The following is a 19,998-nucleotide window of genomic DNA, read 5'->3' as shown; positions in this document are numbered from 1 at the left end:
TACTCCAGGTTTCAAAGTAAAAGATTCCCATGAAGGGAAGGCAGTGTCTTTGAAAAAAAGCCTCTTTCCCCAGATCAAGAGATGCTTTTACTGCCAATGCTGCCACTTCATGTTTCCCTCTTGAAAATGACAGGGAAGAACAGCCCCAGTGTGATAACCCAGTGAGTGCAGATGCCTACCAATAATTCAACTATTTGGAATTCCTGTTCTGCCTGATTTCACAAAAGCATCTCCCTACCCTCCTAGCACTGTGCAGCAGCTCCAGGTGTGTGGGTCCAGGGTCTCCTGGGGCAGGGACTCCACAGGAGATGCTGGTGGTATCCCTGCTGCATTACTGGAGAGTCAACCACTTCAGCAACTGCACCTTTGCACCTGAATCTTCCCAAATGAAGCAGCCTGGAACTGCAATGGCAGAGTGTCCTGGTTTGAAAAGGATCTGAGTTTTCTGGGTGCCCTGGAGCTCTGCTAGAACAGCATCTCCCAGCCCTGAGAGTTCACAATGAAACTGGAGTAACAATAGGACACATGGCAGGTGGTGTGGGCTGGGTTATCAAACAGAACTTCCAGAGAGAATCTTCCAGACAGCTTGAGTTCCACTGTGGTCCTTGAGAGCCATTCCTCACAGACACAGTTCTTTGGCTCTAAAAATTAGGATGGTGCTCAGAACACACTCAAGCCCTGGTAATGCGCTGAGGGCACCAACACCAGTACAACACAAACTCAGCTTCTCAGCAGCCACTAAAACCATGGGACTTTCTGGCTGCCTTTTCAGCCCTCCTGGAGGCAAGGCAAAGTCCTGATCCACTGTGAGCACATTGCAAGGACAGGAAACAGCCTCAGAGAAATTAAAGAGGTAACATATCCTCATTCTTTCTCATAGGAATGCAGAGAGGAGAAGAAAGGATTAAATTATTCAAGGCTGAGAAGCAAGAAGTCAGCTCATGGTTGTTACCTACCTCAAAATTCACAGGGTGGTCTGAAGTGGCAAAGAGACTCTCTCTTAAATGACAAAGAGATTTCAGAACTCACCCCATTGCTTAGCAAAAACTGCTTCTATTACAGAATTGAAAAGCCCAATATAAAAGGCAAAGACCAGAAGACAGAGGCATAACAAATAAATGTATAATAAATGAAAAAGTATAACAAATTAAAAGACCAAAACCCAGAATCTACTCATAATTAGCAATCTCTCTCTGAACTTCCAAGACATGTTACTATTAACTGACTTGCTAATTGTCTATGAAAACCACAACTCAGCTTTCTTGCTAAAAAAGTTCCTGAAAACATATTCAAGTATTATTAATAGAAAAAATGAACCATTTTTTATAACAAAAATCTTGATTTATTAAAAGCTGGAACTGGTTAAAAATAAATCCTTGACATAAGGTTCTTGTTAGCTTTAAACTGTAAGCATAAAAATCCCCCAGAATTATGTTTTGGTATGGCTGAAATGTACACTATATAACACATAAAAAGCGCCTTGACTTGCTGCTATTATTTTTAATTAGGCTCTGTAGCACGTATGGTTTTACCTTCCAACACCAATTCCAGTTGGGAAAAGGGAGCTCCAGACCCATGGGACTGGCAATTCCATGGCTCATGCCTTGGAGCACTAATGCATTTTACATTAGGTCTGAGCATCAGGAAATCCTGGCTGCTGGCGCCAGGCAGCTCCAGCCCATAATGACCCACATGTGAGAAGTCAGATTCACCACTCAGCTGCCAGTATCTATTCTATCAAACAATTCACTCCTGCTCTGCTACAAATAAGACAGAACATTTGCACACTCCACACTGTTTCCAATTAGTCTGTGTGTCTGGACTGCAGATAAGTCCATGGAGCAATCAGATTGAAAGAAATCTTCCTAGAAAACAGAAATCCCAATATTTCCAGAGGCCATCAGCAATGGGCCAACCTGCAGAATTTTCTTGCCTTAAAACATGCAAGAAAATTCGACCAATACTTAATTTAACTAGGAATACACCAGATGTATTTTGCTACTCATGTCTGTTGGAATACAATCAGATTAAAAAGCAGGTTACTGTTAGAGATCCCTGATGAGACTGATGTGCCTTCACTTTTAACCAAGGACATTGAAGATGCTTTTGTTTCCCAGCTGAAAACTCTCTGTTTTCAGAGTATCTTGACTGGGACTTTCTCTAAGTTCACTAAGTAAGGAGTTTGCAAGTTCTACCCTACACACCTTTCCCCACACCTCCAGGTGGGCCTGGAGACCACAGGGAGCACCCTCCAATGTTCTGGTGTACAGAGAAATCCATCACCTCGTGGTTCTGTGTCTATGGTGAAGTTAAAAAGGGTGAGTCACCCACTGAGACCCCAAGAGCAGCACAGAGCTCACACTTACCTCAGTTTCTCTCCCACCTGCAAGCTCTGCAACAAAGGTTGAACATTTGGAAATGATCAGTCCAGGCACCAGCATCCCCTCCCCAAACACAGACTCACACTTACCGAGTAGAAATATTTACTTTTTTCTAGAAGATCCATCTTAAATCCTGCTTTTTTTGTTCCCTGAGCATGTTAGTTATTTTAATTTATCCTTAAAAATGTTACCACCACTCTAACCCACACTCAATGTTCAGCTTTCTGGGGCATCACAGTAGAATAAACCAACAAAAGTAACTGTCCACCACCCTTGACTAATTACAGGAAGCCAAAGTAAGGCAGGAAAATCTTTTTTACTTCAGCTGTACCTACTGTGAATGACTTGCATTTTACAAATGTAAGGTGTTAGTGGTGAAAAGAACATTCTTCCTCTGGAAAGAAACAGCTTCAGCCCCAGGGCTGGGCATATCCAGATAGCTGGATCTTGGTCAAGTGAATGCTGTACCTTGACTATCAAGTGTTTGAAGTATTTCCTGCTCATGAATGCACAGAATTCATGTTTTATAAAAGGCACTTCCTAAACTCTACAGCATCAGGATTTATGAAGATTCCATTCTTGTAAATGAGTCTTTTCTCTTTTGAACTCATGGGAGAAGTTTACTCAGAAATTTAAACTGGAACAACTTGCCAACATTGAGAGGGAGAGGTCTTTGAGCAGAGGGGAAATTCAGAGAAAGATCTCCCAGAATATTAGCAAAAGCTGATGCCTTTTGCCCCTATAGCCCATTTTCAGGAATCTAACTGAGAATACCTTGGGAAGACTTAGATTAATGGAAAAAGACCAAAAACCACCAAACCCACAGCAGCTGAAAGACTTCTTTTAAATTTAGGAATACTGGAAACAAACATCATCTGGGTAATCAGCATCTCAAGCCTCTCTCTAGATGTTTCCCAGTGTCTGAAGAGTGTCTGAGTAGTTGTCATAAGAGGTGGTGTATTCTGTGTGATTGTTCTATTCCCCAGCTTTTGGAAAGCTGTGGTGTATTACAACATGTCAGGATGCTAAAACAGACATGTGATTCAGAACAACAAACTAGAACTGCTCATGCAGTGGAAATCATTGCACTACAACATGTCAGGATGCTAAAACAGACATGTGATTCAGACAACAAACTAGAACTGCTCATGCAGTGGAAATCATTCCACTACAACATGTTAGAATGCTAAAACAGACATGTGATCCAGACAACAAACTAGAACTGCTCATGCAGTGGAAATCATTCCACTACTACATGTCAGGATGCTAAAACAGACATGTGATTCAGAACAACAAACTAGAACTGCTCATGCAGTGGAAATCATTGCACTACAACATGTCAGGATGCTAAAACAGACATGTGATTCAGAACAACAAACTAGAACTGCCTGTGCAGTGGAAATCATTGCACTACAACATGTCAGGATGCTAAAACAGACATGTGATTCAGACAACAAACTAGAACTGCTCATGCAGTGGAAATCATTCCACTACAACATGTTAGGATGCTAAAACAGACATGTGATTCAGACAACAAACTAGAACTGCCTGTGCAGTGGAAATCATTGCACTACTACATGTTAGGATGCTAAAACAGACATGTGATTCAGACAACAAACTAGAACTGCTCGTGCAGTGGAAATCATTCCTACAGCTATGGGGGCAGTAATTACTGAGCACTACAAATGAAGCCCTGAAAGAAACTTGAAGAGCCATTGTTGGATGATAAGAATTCTTCAGGAGGAACAACTTACTTGGCAGAGAAGGGGTGCTGCCCAACCAGGTCTCCATTCTGCAGCTGGTAATCCCCAAAGATATCCGGACTCACTGCTCCATCAGGGACTATCAGCCCATCTAGAAAACAAAACACAGCCACTTGTCAAGAGCAGGATTGAGGGCAAGCGGGCAAAACCACCTGTCCTGGTTTCTTTTAGCAATTCATTAGGAATTTAACTTACAGTATTTCTGTGAGGAACAAAAATCAACAATAATACTGAAACCCAGCAACTTCAAGTACGTAAAAGTCTTTACTGGTGCTCCAAGGAGCTTCAGCCCACTGCCCTGAAAAATGCTTTACCTAAGAAAGATTCTCTTAGCCCTTCTTCCTTAAGACTATAAAAGTTATTTCAAGAAAATCTTGTCTCACCCATCAAAATAAGCCCAGAGAATAAGTAATGAAAAAGGTAAAACATTAATCTGGGCCAACAGCATAAAAATAAAAAACCAGCAAAGATCTTAATTGTTCAGATTTTATACTGCACCACTGTATCTCTTCAAACTTGTAGAGAAAAACAAGAAAGTGACTTCAGAATTATTTATTTTATCTTGCCCATCTTTTAATATCCCAGAGCTCTTTCCAACAAGGGCAGGCTTTTCCTGTGATATCCTCTCAAGAGCACAGGTTACAGATTTTCTGTGCTCCCTTTACATTACAGCACTACATTACAGGTGAAGATGCAGACATTTGTAAAGCCAGAAGTATTCCTTAAAGGCTTCACAGTCTCTGCCTGCTTTATGAGGAAAAGAAAATCAGGAGCTAACATCTTCCTTCTGTTACATCAGTGTAAACCCAGAGAGTGTCTTTGAAGTAAAGGCACTGAACTGACCCCAGATGAATGAGAGCCCAGCTTAACTCTTTGCTGCTCCCATTCACAAAACACATTTCTTTTTAATATTAAGGGCACAGTTCTTACTTGGTAATTAGTATTAGGCTCTAATCAGATAAAACAAGCTCTTTCATTTAAACAGCCCCTACATCAGTTTGTCTCCATCACTGTATGAAAACCATTCCAGACCTGAAGTGCAGAAAGCATCCCCATAAACCAGGGCAGAAACAGGTACATCCAGACTGATCCATTAAGAGTTTAAGAGAGGGAACACAGAGATTCCTAATGACTAGGAAGTTACAAATGCCATTCCACTTTAAAGAAAGAGAGATAAGATCCAGGGAGTCACAGGCCACTTAGCTTAACCTCTGTGGTTTCCAAACTACTAAAACTGCCTGCACAGGAAGCAGTGCAAAGTTACTTACAGACACAAGGGCTTAGAGATGACGACTCTGGCATTCAAACAAATCTCCCCGTGCTTTATGAATTTACCTGATGTTTTTTGAAGATAATATAGTGACAAGTGATAAAAGGAATAGAATTGACACATCTAGATTTCTAACAGACATTTGATGAGGTGCTACAGAGATTCATTTAGAAGATAATACCTCATGGGAAAGTGACTGAATGCAAGGCAGCAGATTGCAAATGAAAAATGCCAGCCATGATCAGACCACATTGTAGCAGCATCAGATTGCTGTACATGGCCATGTTCTAATTGCAGACATGTGTGTACAGTATGTGAAGGAGTATGAGTTGACAAGCAGGAGTTCTGGCAGGGATCAATATTCCTGTCTCTCAGCATGTTCAGAGGACATGGGTGCCCTGTGACATCACACAAAGAGAAAATGTCCAAAGAAGTGAAAGTTGAAATAGCCTTTATTAAGGCTTGTGCCAAATTTTTCTAGCTCACCTCCTAGTCTGTATGCTCCACTGAACTGAAATGAGGAGGACCATTGTCACTTTTATACCTGCAGTACTTCAGATCAAAAGCAATCCATGTAAGTGACTGTGAATTCTCAATAGCCAGGCTAGGTTAAGAGAAACTTGAATACAACATATGTCTCTGTATTAATAAAGCAAGCACTGCATTTTAACTCTGAGGCTACTGCTACCACTACTTAAAGTGTCTTCAATCAAGAGTGTTAACAGTCAAACCATAACACTCAGAGTTATGGCTCCCATGAATTTATAGGAAAATGAAAGCACATGGAGAGCATCAGCTGCAGAAAATGTGATTACACAGTTAAAGGACATCTGTTGTTATGTACATTTCAACATAAATTAGGTTATGTACTTTCAGAGCAAGAGAGGCACTGAGCTCAGGAAGGTAACTTCAGAGATTCTACCACATTTTTCATGTAGATTTAAATTACTGTGCAAGAGAGAGATTGGTCTGTCATGAATTAAGGAACTCATCTTGCCATCAGTGAGCTCAAAAACGATTATGGTCAAGGTGGGACTCGTACTGTCAGCCATCAGTGTAGATCACTTCTAAAATTATCAAACTGAAATACAAGTATTTGATTTCTGACTGCACAAAGATTTGTACTTTTGGTGGGTTTGAGTTTGTTTTTGTTCACTAAGTAATGTAATGATCTGTCCTTCAGAACCCAAATCTCTGCTCCAATTGGTACCTTAACTTTCAAAGGAATATTATGTCCCTTTTGAGATGCCACATTTCAAAAGTTGAAGTCTAGGAAATTGCAGGAGCACAAAATTACTGACATTTGCTGCAATGAACCTGAGAAGTGAATCTACCTTTTGAATATAGCCACTCTTTAAAAAGGGCTACTTTTAAAACCAAAACCACATTTCAAACATCTGCAGAACATATCACCAGAATTCTACCCTTCCTTTCCAGTCAAGTATCAATTCCAGCACAAAAAATCCAAAAGGGAAAAACTATCACACTAAGAGGCAAGTTGCTATGGCAGAAGAAAAAGAAGCTTTATGTTCTGATATCCTTTGAGAACAGTATTTGAAATGCTACTGAGATCTTGCACAATTATTTTCTTGCAGCAGCTATGAGTGAAGACAATGGGGTTTAGTGGTTTTGTTTTTCTAATTACTCTTCCTACAAATGGATCCAGAGTCACAGAGTTTTGTGACTCATGCTTCATGGCAGAGGACTGGACACTTGTGTGGAAAATCAAAAACACAGACTCAAACCCAGCAATTAAAAAAAAAGCAAAAATTCATGCAGTCAGTTATCCAGGAGTTTGAAAAGGATCTAAACCCACAAGTTGGAGAGGGTAAGCCAACTCCTAGTTACAAAAAGTTATGAAGACATTTATCCACTAGGCCAAATTATTTCATTATTGTCTGCTGCAAAGTTTTATTGCACCCTCGTCCTGAACAGCTGGCAACACTGGATTAGATAAATCAGCATTTCCAGAGGAGATTCACACACCTCCCTAAATCCTAGATATACAACAGCAAAAAATCATACAGATAGATTAGTTTAAAGTCATGAAATGATGGCCTCTGCTGAGGAATCTGCAAGTTTGCTGAGAATCAGCAAACTGAAATCTTTCATCAATATCTGCAATAAAAATCCCACTGCGCAACTAACACAATAGGCAGAACAAAATCCAGCATAAATCCACACAGCTGTGAATTTAACAGGGATGAGAGGATTTTGTTTACAGAGCAAATAAACTATGGACACAAGAAATAGGTGGGAAGAACAAGGCTGGGCCACCTTTACTTGACTCCACTGTCATGGTCCATCAGCTCTCTGAGACAGGTCTACTCATATTCCTGAAGACCTGTAACATTTCCTAAAATCATGGATATCCAGTACTTAATCCATCACTATCATCCCAATGCCTTAGGAATTTAGCTTTTCTATTTTTCAACTCCAGTACTGATTTAGTGTATAACTCTAAATTCTATATAGAGTGCTAGCTGCTGTCTTCACATTTTGGTCAGAAAAGTACAAACAAAAAGTGAAATGGGGAGGAGCAAACTGGGGGAATATGACTTCATTATCTGAAGCTGTAATTGGAGGATTAACCCTTGGTATGTAAATTAAAAAACTTTTAATTGTCTGAAAAACTCATGACCACTGTCCATCTTGGGTGCAGCCCCTTGGAGGCTTTTGGAGGAGGCTGCCCAAGGAGGAATGAAAAACAGATTTTCCTTTGCACTTTAATGTGGTTGCCCTTTAATTGGCTCTGTAATAGGGTTCATTTGATGGGATTCCTCATACTGAGCCAACACTGCTGTACAATAAGTAGAAGGCTCATTATGTTCAAGGCTCTACTTAGTGATTTGTTACATTCTTCATTTAAAACCTACTGTTTACATGAAAGATTCAATTAACCATTTACTAAGAAAGAAAAGATTTCTCTTGTCTAGCTATTCAAAAGTTAGGCATGTGATTTTAGCTCTGTGCCTCTATAAACCAAGGAGAGAAACAGATGCCCAAGGTGTAGCTATTTGAAGACCTTCAATAAACACCCACTTTTATTGTCTTAATCTTGTTCTAGGTAGCCCCTCCATGGCATCAACCTTAGCAAGGACAAGCCCATCCTTGGCTGATCAGTGCTGCTCCCAATGCCACAAAACAGGAACTGTCCTGCTTTGAGTCAGGCCCAGCTCAAGCTCCCCCTGCAAATGCAGAGGTGGCAATCCCAGTGCTGAACGCTGCCAGTGCTGCTTTACCTGCATTATAGAAGAGGTCAGGTCTCTCCAGAATGTCCCCCTCGTGGATGTAGGGCTCGATGGGATCATCCCCATACAGGTACTGCTCGCTGTCGTCCATCTGCCGGCTCTCCACCATCTCCAGCCACTGCGAGTTGTGCCATCGGAACTTCTCCGTCTGGATTTTTTTAGCCCATTCCTCATCATATTCCTGGTAAAAATCACCACACGCTGGTTTAGGAATAGTTGTAGACAAAGCTGGTGCAACAGGGTGACACCCTGCCATTTCCTGATTTTTTAAGATTTTTTTCTAAGCCTTCTGATGTTTCCATTCTTGTAACGAACTTTCTCACACACTTTCTGTAAATAAATTATTGTTTTGCATTCTTTTATGGAGGAGGAGAAACTTGATGGACTGTCCAGTGTCATTGGAGAGGTGGCACTGTCACCCTCCAGTCCACTGTCACTTTTGGAAATCTATAAATGTTTGAGTCAGAAATTAATCTTCCCTTTTTCTTCACCTTGAGAGCAGCAGTGTGTGTGCTTGTGCTGTTTTGTGTCCTATAGTGACATCAGGGGATGCCAACATCAGCAAAAGATGCCAGTTCAGGGCCCAGTGACTTAAATGCTCTGTTCAGCTGCATGTTCTTTGAGCAAAAGGGATTTTGCAAGCACTGGGCATTATTTGGGTTTGTGCTACAGCAGTACAATCTTCCCTTCATTGTTTGGAACTTCACTCCATCCAGAAAAAACTCCTGCTTTGAACAGAACAGTTCCATCAGCAGTCTCCTGATTTGGTTTAATTAAGAAGACCCAATTACTGTCAATCTTCAGGGGATTTTTAGTAATTAATTATTAACACTGGCCAAATACCCTGCACATCTTCATTAGATGAGCATTTCCTAGGACAACTAGTTACTAAAAACCTCTATTAAGAAAACAAGCTGTGATAAAACCAATAAATTTCTTTCCTTTCATGAGCTCCAGCAAGAATTTAATTTCAACTTCATGTCAAATTTTATGTATGATGTCTAACAACCACAAAAATGGTAGGCAAGTAAACTCTGAGGGGAACTTCTCCAGAAAGCTGAGTAAAACAGGATATAGGTTCCAGTCACTATGGAAAACCATGCAGGCATGACATTTCAATCTGGATTACAGCCTAATTGTACTCAAGTGCTGTGATAGTCATGTAAAGGAACAGCAGCATCAAGTGAGACAGCCTATGGCCACTGCAATCAGCTGTTCTGAGAGGGATCTCTGAAGAGAGCAGATTTAGGGCTGGTGATTTCCCATGGGTAACACTCAGCTCCTCAATCCTGCTGGGATGATAAGGCCCAGCTATCTCTAGGAAGCTCATCAACATATGAAATCTGCAGGTGGTATCCATTTGGGAATAGTCACAAATAATGCACCCCACCTGGTGCTTTTTCAAACCAAAGTATTGTGAGCAAGAATAATATCCCTTAGCAAGAATGTTTCTTCTTGTGGGAAGAAATATCCTTATGGAACACATCCCACTCCACTGTCTTCTAACCTAACTACAAAAGATATTTGAAAATAATTTCTGAACCTTCATGGTGGTGAACACATGATCTAGACAGACTTTCCTCAGAGATCTAAGGCTTTAAAAATCTGTTTAACTTAGCCCTGAACAGGAAGATGTCACACAATTAGTGACAATGCCTTGCTTGTGGAAGTGGGAATTTCTGACATGCCAAAGTACATCTGTCTACAACCAGAGGCCATAAAATGGCAGAGAAGGCAGAATCAGCTGGCTCAGGAGCTCAGGTTAAACTTCTGAAAGCTCCATAGGCTGACTGGACTGACTTTTAAACTGACTCAATATTCAACCAGCCTTGTCTTCATTGCTGTCATATGTGTTCCACACTCTCTGCCCTGTGCCTTTTCCACCTTTGGGCTGGTGGATGACACAAAAGCCCTGCCAGTCTGGCAAAGGCTTCTCTGGCATTGCCAACAGGCATCTAGAACATCCAAGATTTCATTATTCTCAATTTCTCCAATTCCACCTTTGATCAACACTAATTCCTAGACCTTGCTAATTCCACTCCTCACCTTCCTGGCACTCCTGTTCACTGATCCTGTCCAAAACCTGGTGTCCTGCACAGCTTCCACACCAGGTATCACCTGTGGGATCTACAGATATTCTTAGTGCCCAGGGAAGCAAAATCCCACTTTGGGTCTGGCAGGATTACTGCAGCCTTAGGAAGGGAGAAAAGACAAGACCAAAACCCAACAAACACCCACACCTCATACTGCTTGGAAAAGAACACCTCTTGATTTTTTTTTCCCTCATTTCCACTCTCGATTATAAAGAAAAACTTGGAAAAAGCAAGCTCATCACTGAGATTTATAAAATTACCTATAAAAAAAGACAAGGCATGACTTTCAGTGATGACATCTGACCAGCACCTTGAAATCAGCTCCATTGCTGCATCTGCCAGAGCTAAACCCTGGGCTGGCTGTTATGTCACCCTCCAGCAGTTGGAAATTACTTACAAGCTTTAGAGAAACATCTTGTAAGTGCCAGAAATCATAGTGCACTCTCAAGAACACTATTCCCAGAAGTCATGATTGCAAAGAAGGGGAGGAAAATAAACAAATTTAACAAACAGCAAATTAGATTAACCTCTGTGAAAGCTGAATCCCTTTTACATTATCCTGTTTACTTTGAAAAGTTTTCAAAAGCCAAAAGGCCATCAGCTAAATCACCTCATTCACATTTACCATCAATGCACTTGGAAAACACTTGAATATTCCCAGAGTTTCAGCCCTAAATGTATCCCACTTTCAGACATCAGAGCTCCAATCACACCACTGTCTGAACATGCTGACTGTCTGTCAGAAATAGACATCAACTTCTTCTATCTTATTGCAAAAATCATTTTACATTTCTCAGATTCTAACTGATTTTTCCTTCAGCTCATGACAGCAGGGCAGAGTATTCCTATATATTCTACATTTCCCATCCTATATTAAGAGGTTTAAGAGCCCCAGGTATTTTTCCTCTATCATTCATCTAAATTTTGGAAAACTATTAGCAATTATTTTGGAAAAGTATTATTTTGAAAAAGTATTAGCAATTGAACAGCAAATACTTAAAAACCACAATTTATCCATTCAAGTACTTTGACATCTTTGTTCTTGTTCATTCCCAGTGAAAACAACAAGGTACAAATGTCACAAAGAAGTGACTGCACCAGAAGTAGATCAATGAGCTAGTTTTTCAGGAGTTTCATTCTGGCAGCAATCACAGAAAAGGAAGATCTGCAATAATCTAGAATGATTTACAGAACCTCAACACTAAAGAAGTTCATTTAAGTAGTGCTAGATCAGGGATATGTCTGTAGATTTTCCATGGAAATATGCAGAACCACCACTGGGTAAATGATTAATGGAGTAACATCAGAATGGAAGAAAAGCTGTAAATGCAGGACTACAGCCAAAAGGCACAAAGAAACCAAATTAAAGACATTTCGAGCAAAACAATTCCCTAAAACACTGCAAGCCTTCCAGTAATTATATTTTGAGCTATTAAAATCTTTTTTATTATTATTTTGTGGGGGAGGGTTGTTTTGGTTGGGTTTTGGTTTTTAAACACATGAAGCACTCCTTCTTTACAAGGGGATTTCTGCAAACACGAAACCAGAAAGCAAAAAATTATGAAGATCCAGCTATAGCTTTGAGCCCTCCAGTGCTTTTAAATGTTAGGCTACTGGAAAAGCACTGCAAGGGAGAATGAGAAGGTGAACAGAATGTGCCTATTTTCCAGCAGCACCCCCCTCAAACATCGCAGTCATGGTCAGAAACTTAAAAGGAGGAATTCTCAAAGCTGATTTTATTCTCTTTGGAGCTCCCTGACATCACTGCTTTTAACATTCGGTTTCCATAAATCCAGAAGTGTCATAGAAGATGTATGGCTTGACTCTGGGAGGAATGTGCCATCCTTTTTGAAGTTCTCCTTGCAGCTTTGTTTACTACTGAAGCATTGAAATATTATGAAGCGTTAACTGGCCCATTATCAGAGCGTGTCTGTTCCCTATCAGGGTCCCCTTTGTCACTGGCTTCCGTCACACCTTGTATCTGATTAACACACTATAGGATAACACAGAGCTACACAGATCTGCTTTGTGTTCCCTCACAGCTGATGAAAAACAGATTTTCCTTTGCACTTTAATGTGGTTGCCCTTTAATTGGCTCTGTAATAGGGTTCATTTGATGGGATTCCTCATACTGAACCAAAACTGCTGTACAAGAAGTAGAAGGCTCATTATGTTCAAGGCTCTACTTAGTGATTTGTTACATTCTTCATTTAAAACCTACTGTTTCCATCAAAGATTCAATTAACCATTTACTAAGAAAGAAAAGATTTCTCTTGTCTAGCTCTCTGAAAGTTAGGCATGTGATTTTAGCTGTGTGCCTCTATAAACCAAGGAGAGAACCAGATGTTAGGGATCACCTTCTGCAGGTGTCTATCACACCTACCTTAGGGTAAGCACCACTGCAGGGCAATTCCTTCACAGGGCAGGAAAAAAAAATCCTTCCACCCCTTCCACCTGTGCAAGCTGAAGTCACTGCTTCACAATCAGCTTCATTGCTATGAATATATTCTGACAGGAAGCTCACAGAAATCTGACAGCTGGAACTAATGGCAAGGCAAGGAAAAAAGAGTAACCATTGATGTCTTTAAATTTAGGTGGATCCATAAAATGTAGGGCACCCTCAAAGTTCCTATATTGGAAGTAGCAGACTAGAGAAACTTTTTTTCCCCTCCTTTTTGGAGGAATGTAAGATATCTCACTGGCAACCTGCTATGCTGGTACCAGATCAGTGGCTTGGCTCACCTTCCCAGTCCCACAAAGCCAGAGAGCAGGCACCAGTGCTGAAAGGGAATCTGGTCCAAGGCAGGTTTCATTTGAAGACAAAAACTATCAGGACACTCTTAGCTGCCTGTGGTTACTCTGCTGCAGGCAGAGACACAAAAAACAACCAACACCAAAACAGGCTGCTGGCAAATTGAACAATGAACAGAGGAAAGTTCAGCTGCAGCCCCAGCCCCTCAGCGCCCTTCTGCCCACCCTTCTGTTTTCATGTTTGCTACAGGGTAACAGGGCAACAAGATGCATCACAGAAAGGGGGTCCTGTCAAGTGAAGGGAGAGCCCTTTTTTCCTGGAGTGACTACAGCACTCTTCATGGAAGAGGACACCAAGCTGGAGTCAAAGGTTATCTATTTTCAGAGCATGCTGCCTATTCAAATAAAGCCCACACCAAATCCCTGTGGTCTGCTCTTCCTTGACTCTAAGAGAGCTGGCCAACATCTCATACAGCTGGCCCCAGAGCACAGAGGGTTCACAGCACATTCCTGCTTCTTAGGTGAAATTCCAGCATTCCCAACATGCAGGATTTCTATCAGGGAGCTTAGCTAACCCAGAAAGAGGCAAGCTGTTCATTAACAATGAATTCCATACAAGGCAAACATTATTTGCCATTTATTACAAATACCCAGGGCAAAGAATGAGAGCTGGAAAATCACCTTAGGCATGAGGCCCTTCCTAAATCCCATAGACAACGCTGCAACTATCTAAAAGATGTTTTACTGCTGCAGGAAGTGGTGTGATCCACTCTTGATCATAAGAGACACAAGATGGTACAGCAGGTCTGGATTCAAAGCTGCAAAGGCACCCAAGAGGAAAATCAGGGGAAAGGGAGAGGGTCAGACTAGAGAGTCCTAGGAGCTGATGATGGTTAATTAAATATCCTTTGAATAAATGAGGAAAATAGTTTGACTGCAATAAAACTCAGCTAGGAGCAGAAAAATAATAAGAAACCTGAGAGATTAGTAGCTCCCTTGGCTCTTGATAATGTTGTCTAAAGTGAACAGAATAAAACCATCTCAGGTAAGCTGACATCTCTTTCCACAAGCTTGGAGTTGCAGTTCTCCAGGCTTCTGAAGCAGGGGAAAAGGGAAATGAATTTGCTTGAGACTCCTATGCCAGCTGCTGATTGCAGGCTTTCAGCTAAGCCCTGAGAGCTGCCCCACTTCAGGGGTACAAGAACACTGAACTGGCTGCTTGCTGCAAAGCTCAGCACATGACTGACACTGAAGCACCCTTAAATCATCAGCTCAGACTTTTTCTGACAAAAGGGGTACCTTGCTTCTCCCAGTGCAAAGCTGAAACTGCCCAGTATATATATACAGTGCTAAAGCAGCACATCTGTTTCAGTTCATCAGTGGCAGTGTCCAGCCAAGCTACATTAAACAAATCATCACTAGTGTACCGTTTCCATCATTTCTGTGACAATTACTTTACTACAGAAAGCATTTCTCCCCTAAGGCTTATAAGCCATGTGATTTTCTCCAGTGCTATTTCAATCACAGCATATACAGCTCATTGATGAGTGAAAGAAGCATTTGTCTCCCTGAGTAGAAATTATTTTCAAATCTACTCCCCAACATTTATTTCTGATTTCCATCAGAGGACCTATTCCTGTCAGCATGTGTGCAACATGACTGAGAAGTGAAGGTTTGCTTGTCGTGGATTTAGCACAGATAAGAAGTTCCACCACTCTTGGAGACTGTTCAGTCACCTCAGCAGGCACTGCTGGTGTAAAACTGCCCTCCAACCAAACACCTCTGTGTTTACAGCCTGCTGTAACATTCCTTTAACACCTACCCACATCTGAGCTTCTGATAACTGACTCTCTTACAATTCCTATCACCACTATTTAGAATACATTGCCTTTTTTCCTTGTGATTTTTTTTGTACTGAGAGACACAAGTGCAACCAGATTCCAACATGACTGAGAAAGCAATCAATTAATTAGTGGTTCATTTTTGTCTTCCAGAAAAGAGAGCACATTATGCTTCCTGTTCCCCTCAGGGGCATGGTGTTTATGCAGCTTATAGCCCCAACACCCAGATAATAAAGCCAGAAAACCTTCTTGGAAAAGGAACTCTCCTAACTCACCAGCTAACACCATTCTGAGTGTAGCATTGCTCCACAAGAAAAGAAAAATATAATTTACCACACTATTCAAGCTGCTCTCAGTATGTGTTTGGTATCTCCTCCTCCACCCCCAATAACCAGAGTAACACATCACTTCTTCCCTTTATTCTTCCTCAAGAAAGAAGGAAGGTTTTTTCCTTCCTGAAAGCCCTGTCCAGTGCTTTTTGCAAGCTGAGGAGCCTTTCCTGTCCATTATCTTAGCACTCCTCACTGACTCACGGTGAGCATAAAGATTTCATGTTCATAGGAAGGGAAAAAAGCCAAGTACATGTTATTCAGATGGTAATACTGAATATGAAGCTGTGTTTTTGTATGTTCATTCTTCTAGATTCTATAAATTTTGCTTAATAATATTACAACACACTTCACTGTAAAGCTTTCCCATAGGAACAAATCAACATGTGAGTCACTTGGAAATTGCACTGGCCTCAAGGTAAAACAAGTGTTGGATGCACTCAGATTGTGTAGCCTCACCCAGAAGAGAAAAAAAGTCCTTCCACTGTTCCCATTGGAGATGTCCCTAGAAATAGCTAATTGTGTTAAAGTGAACATGGTGCCCATCATAAATAAGTACTAAGTGCAAATTCATCTGAGTTTAAATCTAATCCTTAATGAGAATCAACAGCAACTCTGCCTCTGGAGCAAATTTTCATTCCATACCTCCATGAAGAAAAGACAGAGCCAGCTAAAAAGAATTCCAGTTCAGAAAATGTTATTTCACTATTAAATTAGAAGACTTTATTAATGAGTATAACAGAAGAAGCCAAACTAGACTATATATAGTATTTTGCAGTGTAAGTTAGGCTTACACTGTTCTAACTAAAAGTTCAACTATATTGAACTTTTCAGAGAACAAGCTGCAATACACGTAATTAAACTGAAAAAGGAACAATATAGATGACTGAAAAAGTCACAGGTACTGCTGACTTGCTAACTCTTGACTCAGTTAAATTGTTTTTGACTATAAAATTTAATTTTCATGACAACTACTCTACACCCAATAGGATGCAGAGTCACTACAATCCTCAACAGCACTTGATAATTCAGTATTCTTTTTTCCAATTTAGCAGCACAATACAACTGTTCCAAAAGCTGACTGTGATCCATGGATAGCTGGACAAACTAAGTTATGTAGCTAAAGGAAACCTATCCAAAAGGTGAAGACAATATTACAGTGCCTGTTCCCTCAGCAGGGAACAGCCAGCATCAGGATTGCTGCCACATTTTCTTTTTGAAACAAATATTGGCACCAGGCAATGCAGAGAAGCTGAATAAATCTGCTGGGTAACAAGAGCCATTTGTTTGGAGAACTAAGAAATAATGAAAGCTTGGCACACTTATGTAATGTGATTAATTTATAAAAGTCTAAAAGCACTTTTAAAAAGTGTAACGTTAACTTGTATGAATTTTCAAAGTACACACACACTTCTTGATGTACAGCCTAATGATTATCATTGTGCCCTGAAAATTCATCTTTTATCCATATGATTAGAATGTTGCACAAGAAAAATACTTCCAATTTGCAATATATTCAGGTCTTTTAGCACTGCCTTGTGCAAAGAGGCTCTGGAGGGATGAAGGAAGGCAGACCTACCGCTATGATATCCAGAGTGTTGTCACAGACCTTGCGGATCTCAGCGTTTTTATCGTGCATCAGGTCTATGAGGTATGCTGGAGCTTCTGCACAGCAACTGTTAAGGAGAAAAACATTTTTCCCCCCTCCCACAACCCTAGGTTCTTCAAATTTCACTAATTTGCAGGAATTTTTCATCTCATGCAGCAAGAAAGCATTTTTCAAATGTTGGTGCTTTATCGTTCCAGAATTAGCAAGAGATGCAACTTCTTATCTTTAATTTTTTAAAGCCAGCAACCTAGGAGTCCATCCAGAACACAAAGAACAACCACCCAAATGGCTTCTCAGATATTCCACAGAGACTAAAGGCAAAAAGAACATGAAGAAGGGTTCTTTGTATTGCTAGCAATGTAATCACTGATTTGCTATCCCTCCCAGGGCTCGTTCAACCCATTCTGAATGCTTCAATAAAATTCAACATTCAGTTAAGGCCCACAAAATTTCAGACCACGCAACATATTTGTATTATGGTGCAATACAAAAAGTTTGTTTATGCTCTACATATGTTCTTCTATGAACTGAATTTCATTATGATTTGCAAAACAAATTCAGACAGTAAATCAGATTGGATAGCAACTAATGAGTCAGCTGGATCAGTGATCCCCTCCTACTCCCCTCCCTGCTTCAAAGCAAACTAAGTTTTAACCTTTACTATTAATCTTACAGTACCTTTCCATGCTTAGGCTGCTTGGGTTTTTTCTTCAGCTGAAATAAACATTTACAAAGAAACCTCTGAGATCATGAGGTTACTGCAAGAGAAACAGAAGTCAAACACCAGCAGTGGCAAATTAAGTGCTGCAATTCTAGATGTTTAATCTGTAAAAAGATACGTGTTTCCTTGATGATGACATCTCTGGTGGCTTGGTGGAACACCATCTGATAAAATACATAGATGATCTGGCACACAAACTCATCATCTTCCTGCTGAGCTGCAAGGAGAAGAAAAATCCAGCACAATTTCAAATCTCACAAATAGAAGTTTTTGATGGTTAAAGAGTGTGACCATGGTCACAAGGGTTTTCAGGATGAAGAAGAGACGAGAATGTTGACTCTATGATCAGAAGGCTTGATTTATTATTTTATGATATATGTTACATTAAGACTATACTAAAAAGAAATAGAAAGGAAAACGTTTCTTCAGAAGCTAGCTAAGCTAAGAATAGACAAGAATGAATAACAAAGATCTGTGTCTCAGAGCAAGAGCCAGCTCTGCCATGAGTGGTCAGGAAATCCCAACATCCACAGGAGACCAATCCCAGGTCTACCTGTTGCATTCCACAGCAGCAGATAACCATTGTTTACTTTTGGTTGCTGAAACTGCAGCTTCTCACAAGGAAAAATCCTAAGAAAGGATTTTTCATGAAAGATGTCTGCGACAAAAGAGTTGTGAAGGTGTGGGAAAACCCCAATCTATGGAACAACCACTCAGAATCTGTCACTAACAGAGGAACTGCTGCTCCTTCCTCACACCAACACCAAGGCCTGCCTTGCAAGGGAACAGCAATGCCAATGACAGCTCCTGCTGTCACACTGGCCAATTTACCATTCAGCAGCTCGATGAGGGCAGGGATGATCCCAGATTTAGCCAGCAGAGCAGCACAGGAGTCATCCATGGACACGGTGCCAATCATGATCACCACTTCCAAAACAAGGTCATCCTCAGCAGAACCTGCTAAGGCACAAGGCAGAAGTAGGAAGTATTACCTCTCTCAGGAATTCTTAATCCCATCTGCTGTCATGATTCTATTCTTCAGTGTTATGTTTTCCTAAACAACCACAAATTAGAAAGGTAAATGGACTCTACTCTGAGCACTCTAAATAATCTTAGTGAGACTCTGCTTTGGAAGCCCAACCCAACATTGTACAGACCTGGTTTTAACTTGTCCTTGAGATATGGAACCAGTTTGTATTCCTTCAGCACAAGTTCCCAGTCCAGCTCTGGTAAGGTCAAATTTGCAAGTGTTCCCAGGCATTCAATTACAAATTCTTCTTCTTCTGAATTTGATATTTGAGCTGCTAAATCACCAACATATTCCTGAAGAAAATACAGCAACAAGCATTACAAATGAATAATCTGGGTTTCTGAAGAACTCCCATCTCAGCCAAACTAAAGCTAGTTCTCAAAAGAAAACTAAAGAGACTTTGCTCCTGAAATAAGGACTAATAAGGCAGTTTCAATTCCAGTTGATGAATAATCCAAGAAAACATTTCAGCACTCGTCCTCTACATCCTTTCACTTTCAAGGAATGTGGATCTTTGTTTCAATGTTCCAAAAGTAGTTACTACAGCACAGAGTTTCAAAAAGCTCTTAGAAAAAAAGGAAAAGAAGAGAGAGAAAACCATCCTGTGGTAGTAATGGAGTTCTTTACCTAAAAATTTTAATAACTAACTATAATATAATATATAACTAATTTCTGAGGACAGGAACAGGGGAATAATGGCTTCTACTTATTTTATACTGCTTTAAGACAATTTGATATTTGATTCACATTTTAAGAGTATGTTTAAAATCTCCATGATTAGAATGTTGTGTTTTCCTCCTTTCTTTTGACAGGGTGGCTTTACAGGATCAATATTTAAATTTTTAATATTTAAAATACCCACAAATAAGACACACTTAATACAGTGGCAGAAAAAAAAAAACAGCAGATTTTTCTCTCTAGGTCCAAAAGCAGAAATTTAGGATAACTTAATTGTTATG

At 40.4% G+C, this 19,998-nt stretch overlaps 1 protein-coding gene across 4 annotated transcripts in view; it reads right to left on the bottom strand.

Moving 5' to 3' along the window:
• Positions 1 to 19,998, bottom strand: part of KIFAP3 (kinesin associated protein 3) — a 70,285-nt gene that overhangs the window by 16,638 nt on the left and 33,649 nt on the right. For 2 of the 4 annotated variants that reach the window (XM_054638667.2, XM_077181945.1), the window contains exons 14-19: positions 19,167 to 19,332; positions 18,841 to 18,969; positions 18,128 to 18,226; positions 17,259 to 17,344; positions 8,657 to 8,846; positions 4,136 to 4,235 (exon numbers count right to left, since the gene is read on the bottom strand). In XM_054638667.2, coding sequence (XP_054494642.1) covers positions 4,136 to 4,235; positions 8,657 to 8,846; positions 17,259 to 17,344; positions 18,128 to 18,226; positions 18,841 to 18,969; positions 19,167 to 19,332 — 770 coding nt within the window. Of the gene's footprint in view, positions 1 to 2,366; positions 2,393 to 4,135; positions 4,236 to 8,656; positions 8,847 to 17,258; positions 17,345 to 18,127; positions 18,227 to 18,840; positions 18,970 to 19,166; positions 19,333 to 19,998 lie in introns of all 4 variants that reach the window. The other 2 variants (XM_077181944.1, XM_054638668.2) reach the window with 2 other exon arrangements.

This window comes from Agelaius phoeniceus, chromosome 8 (genome assembly GCF_051311805.1).
Source record: "Agelaius phoeniceus isolate bAgePho1 chromosome 8, bAgePho1.hap1, whole genome shotgun sequence".
NCBI lineage: Eukaryota > Metazoa > Chordata > Aves > Passeriformes > Icteridae > Agelaius > Agelaius phoeniceus.
This window is presented reverse-complemented; position numbering and strand designations above follow the sequence as displayed.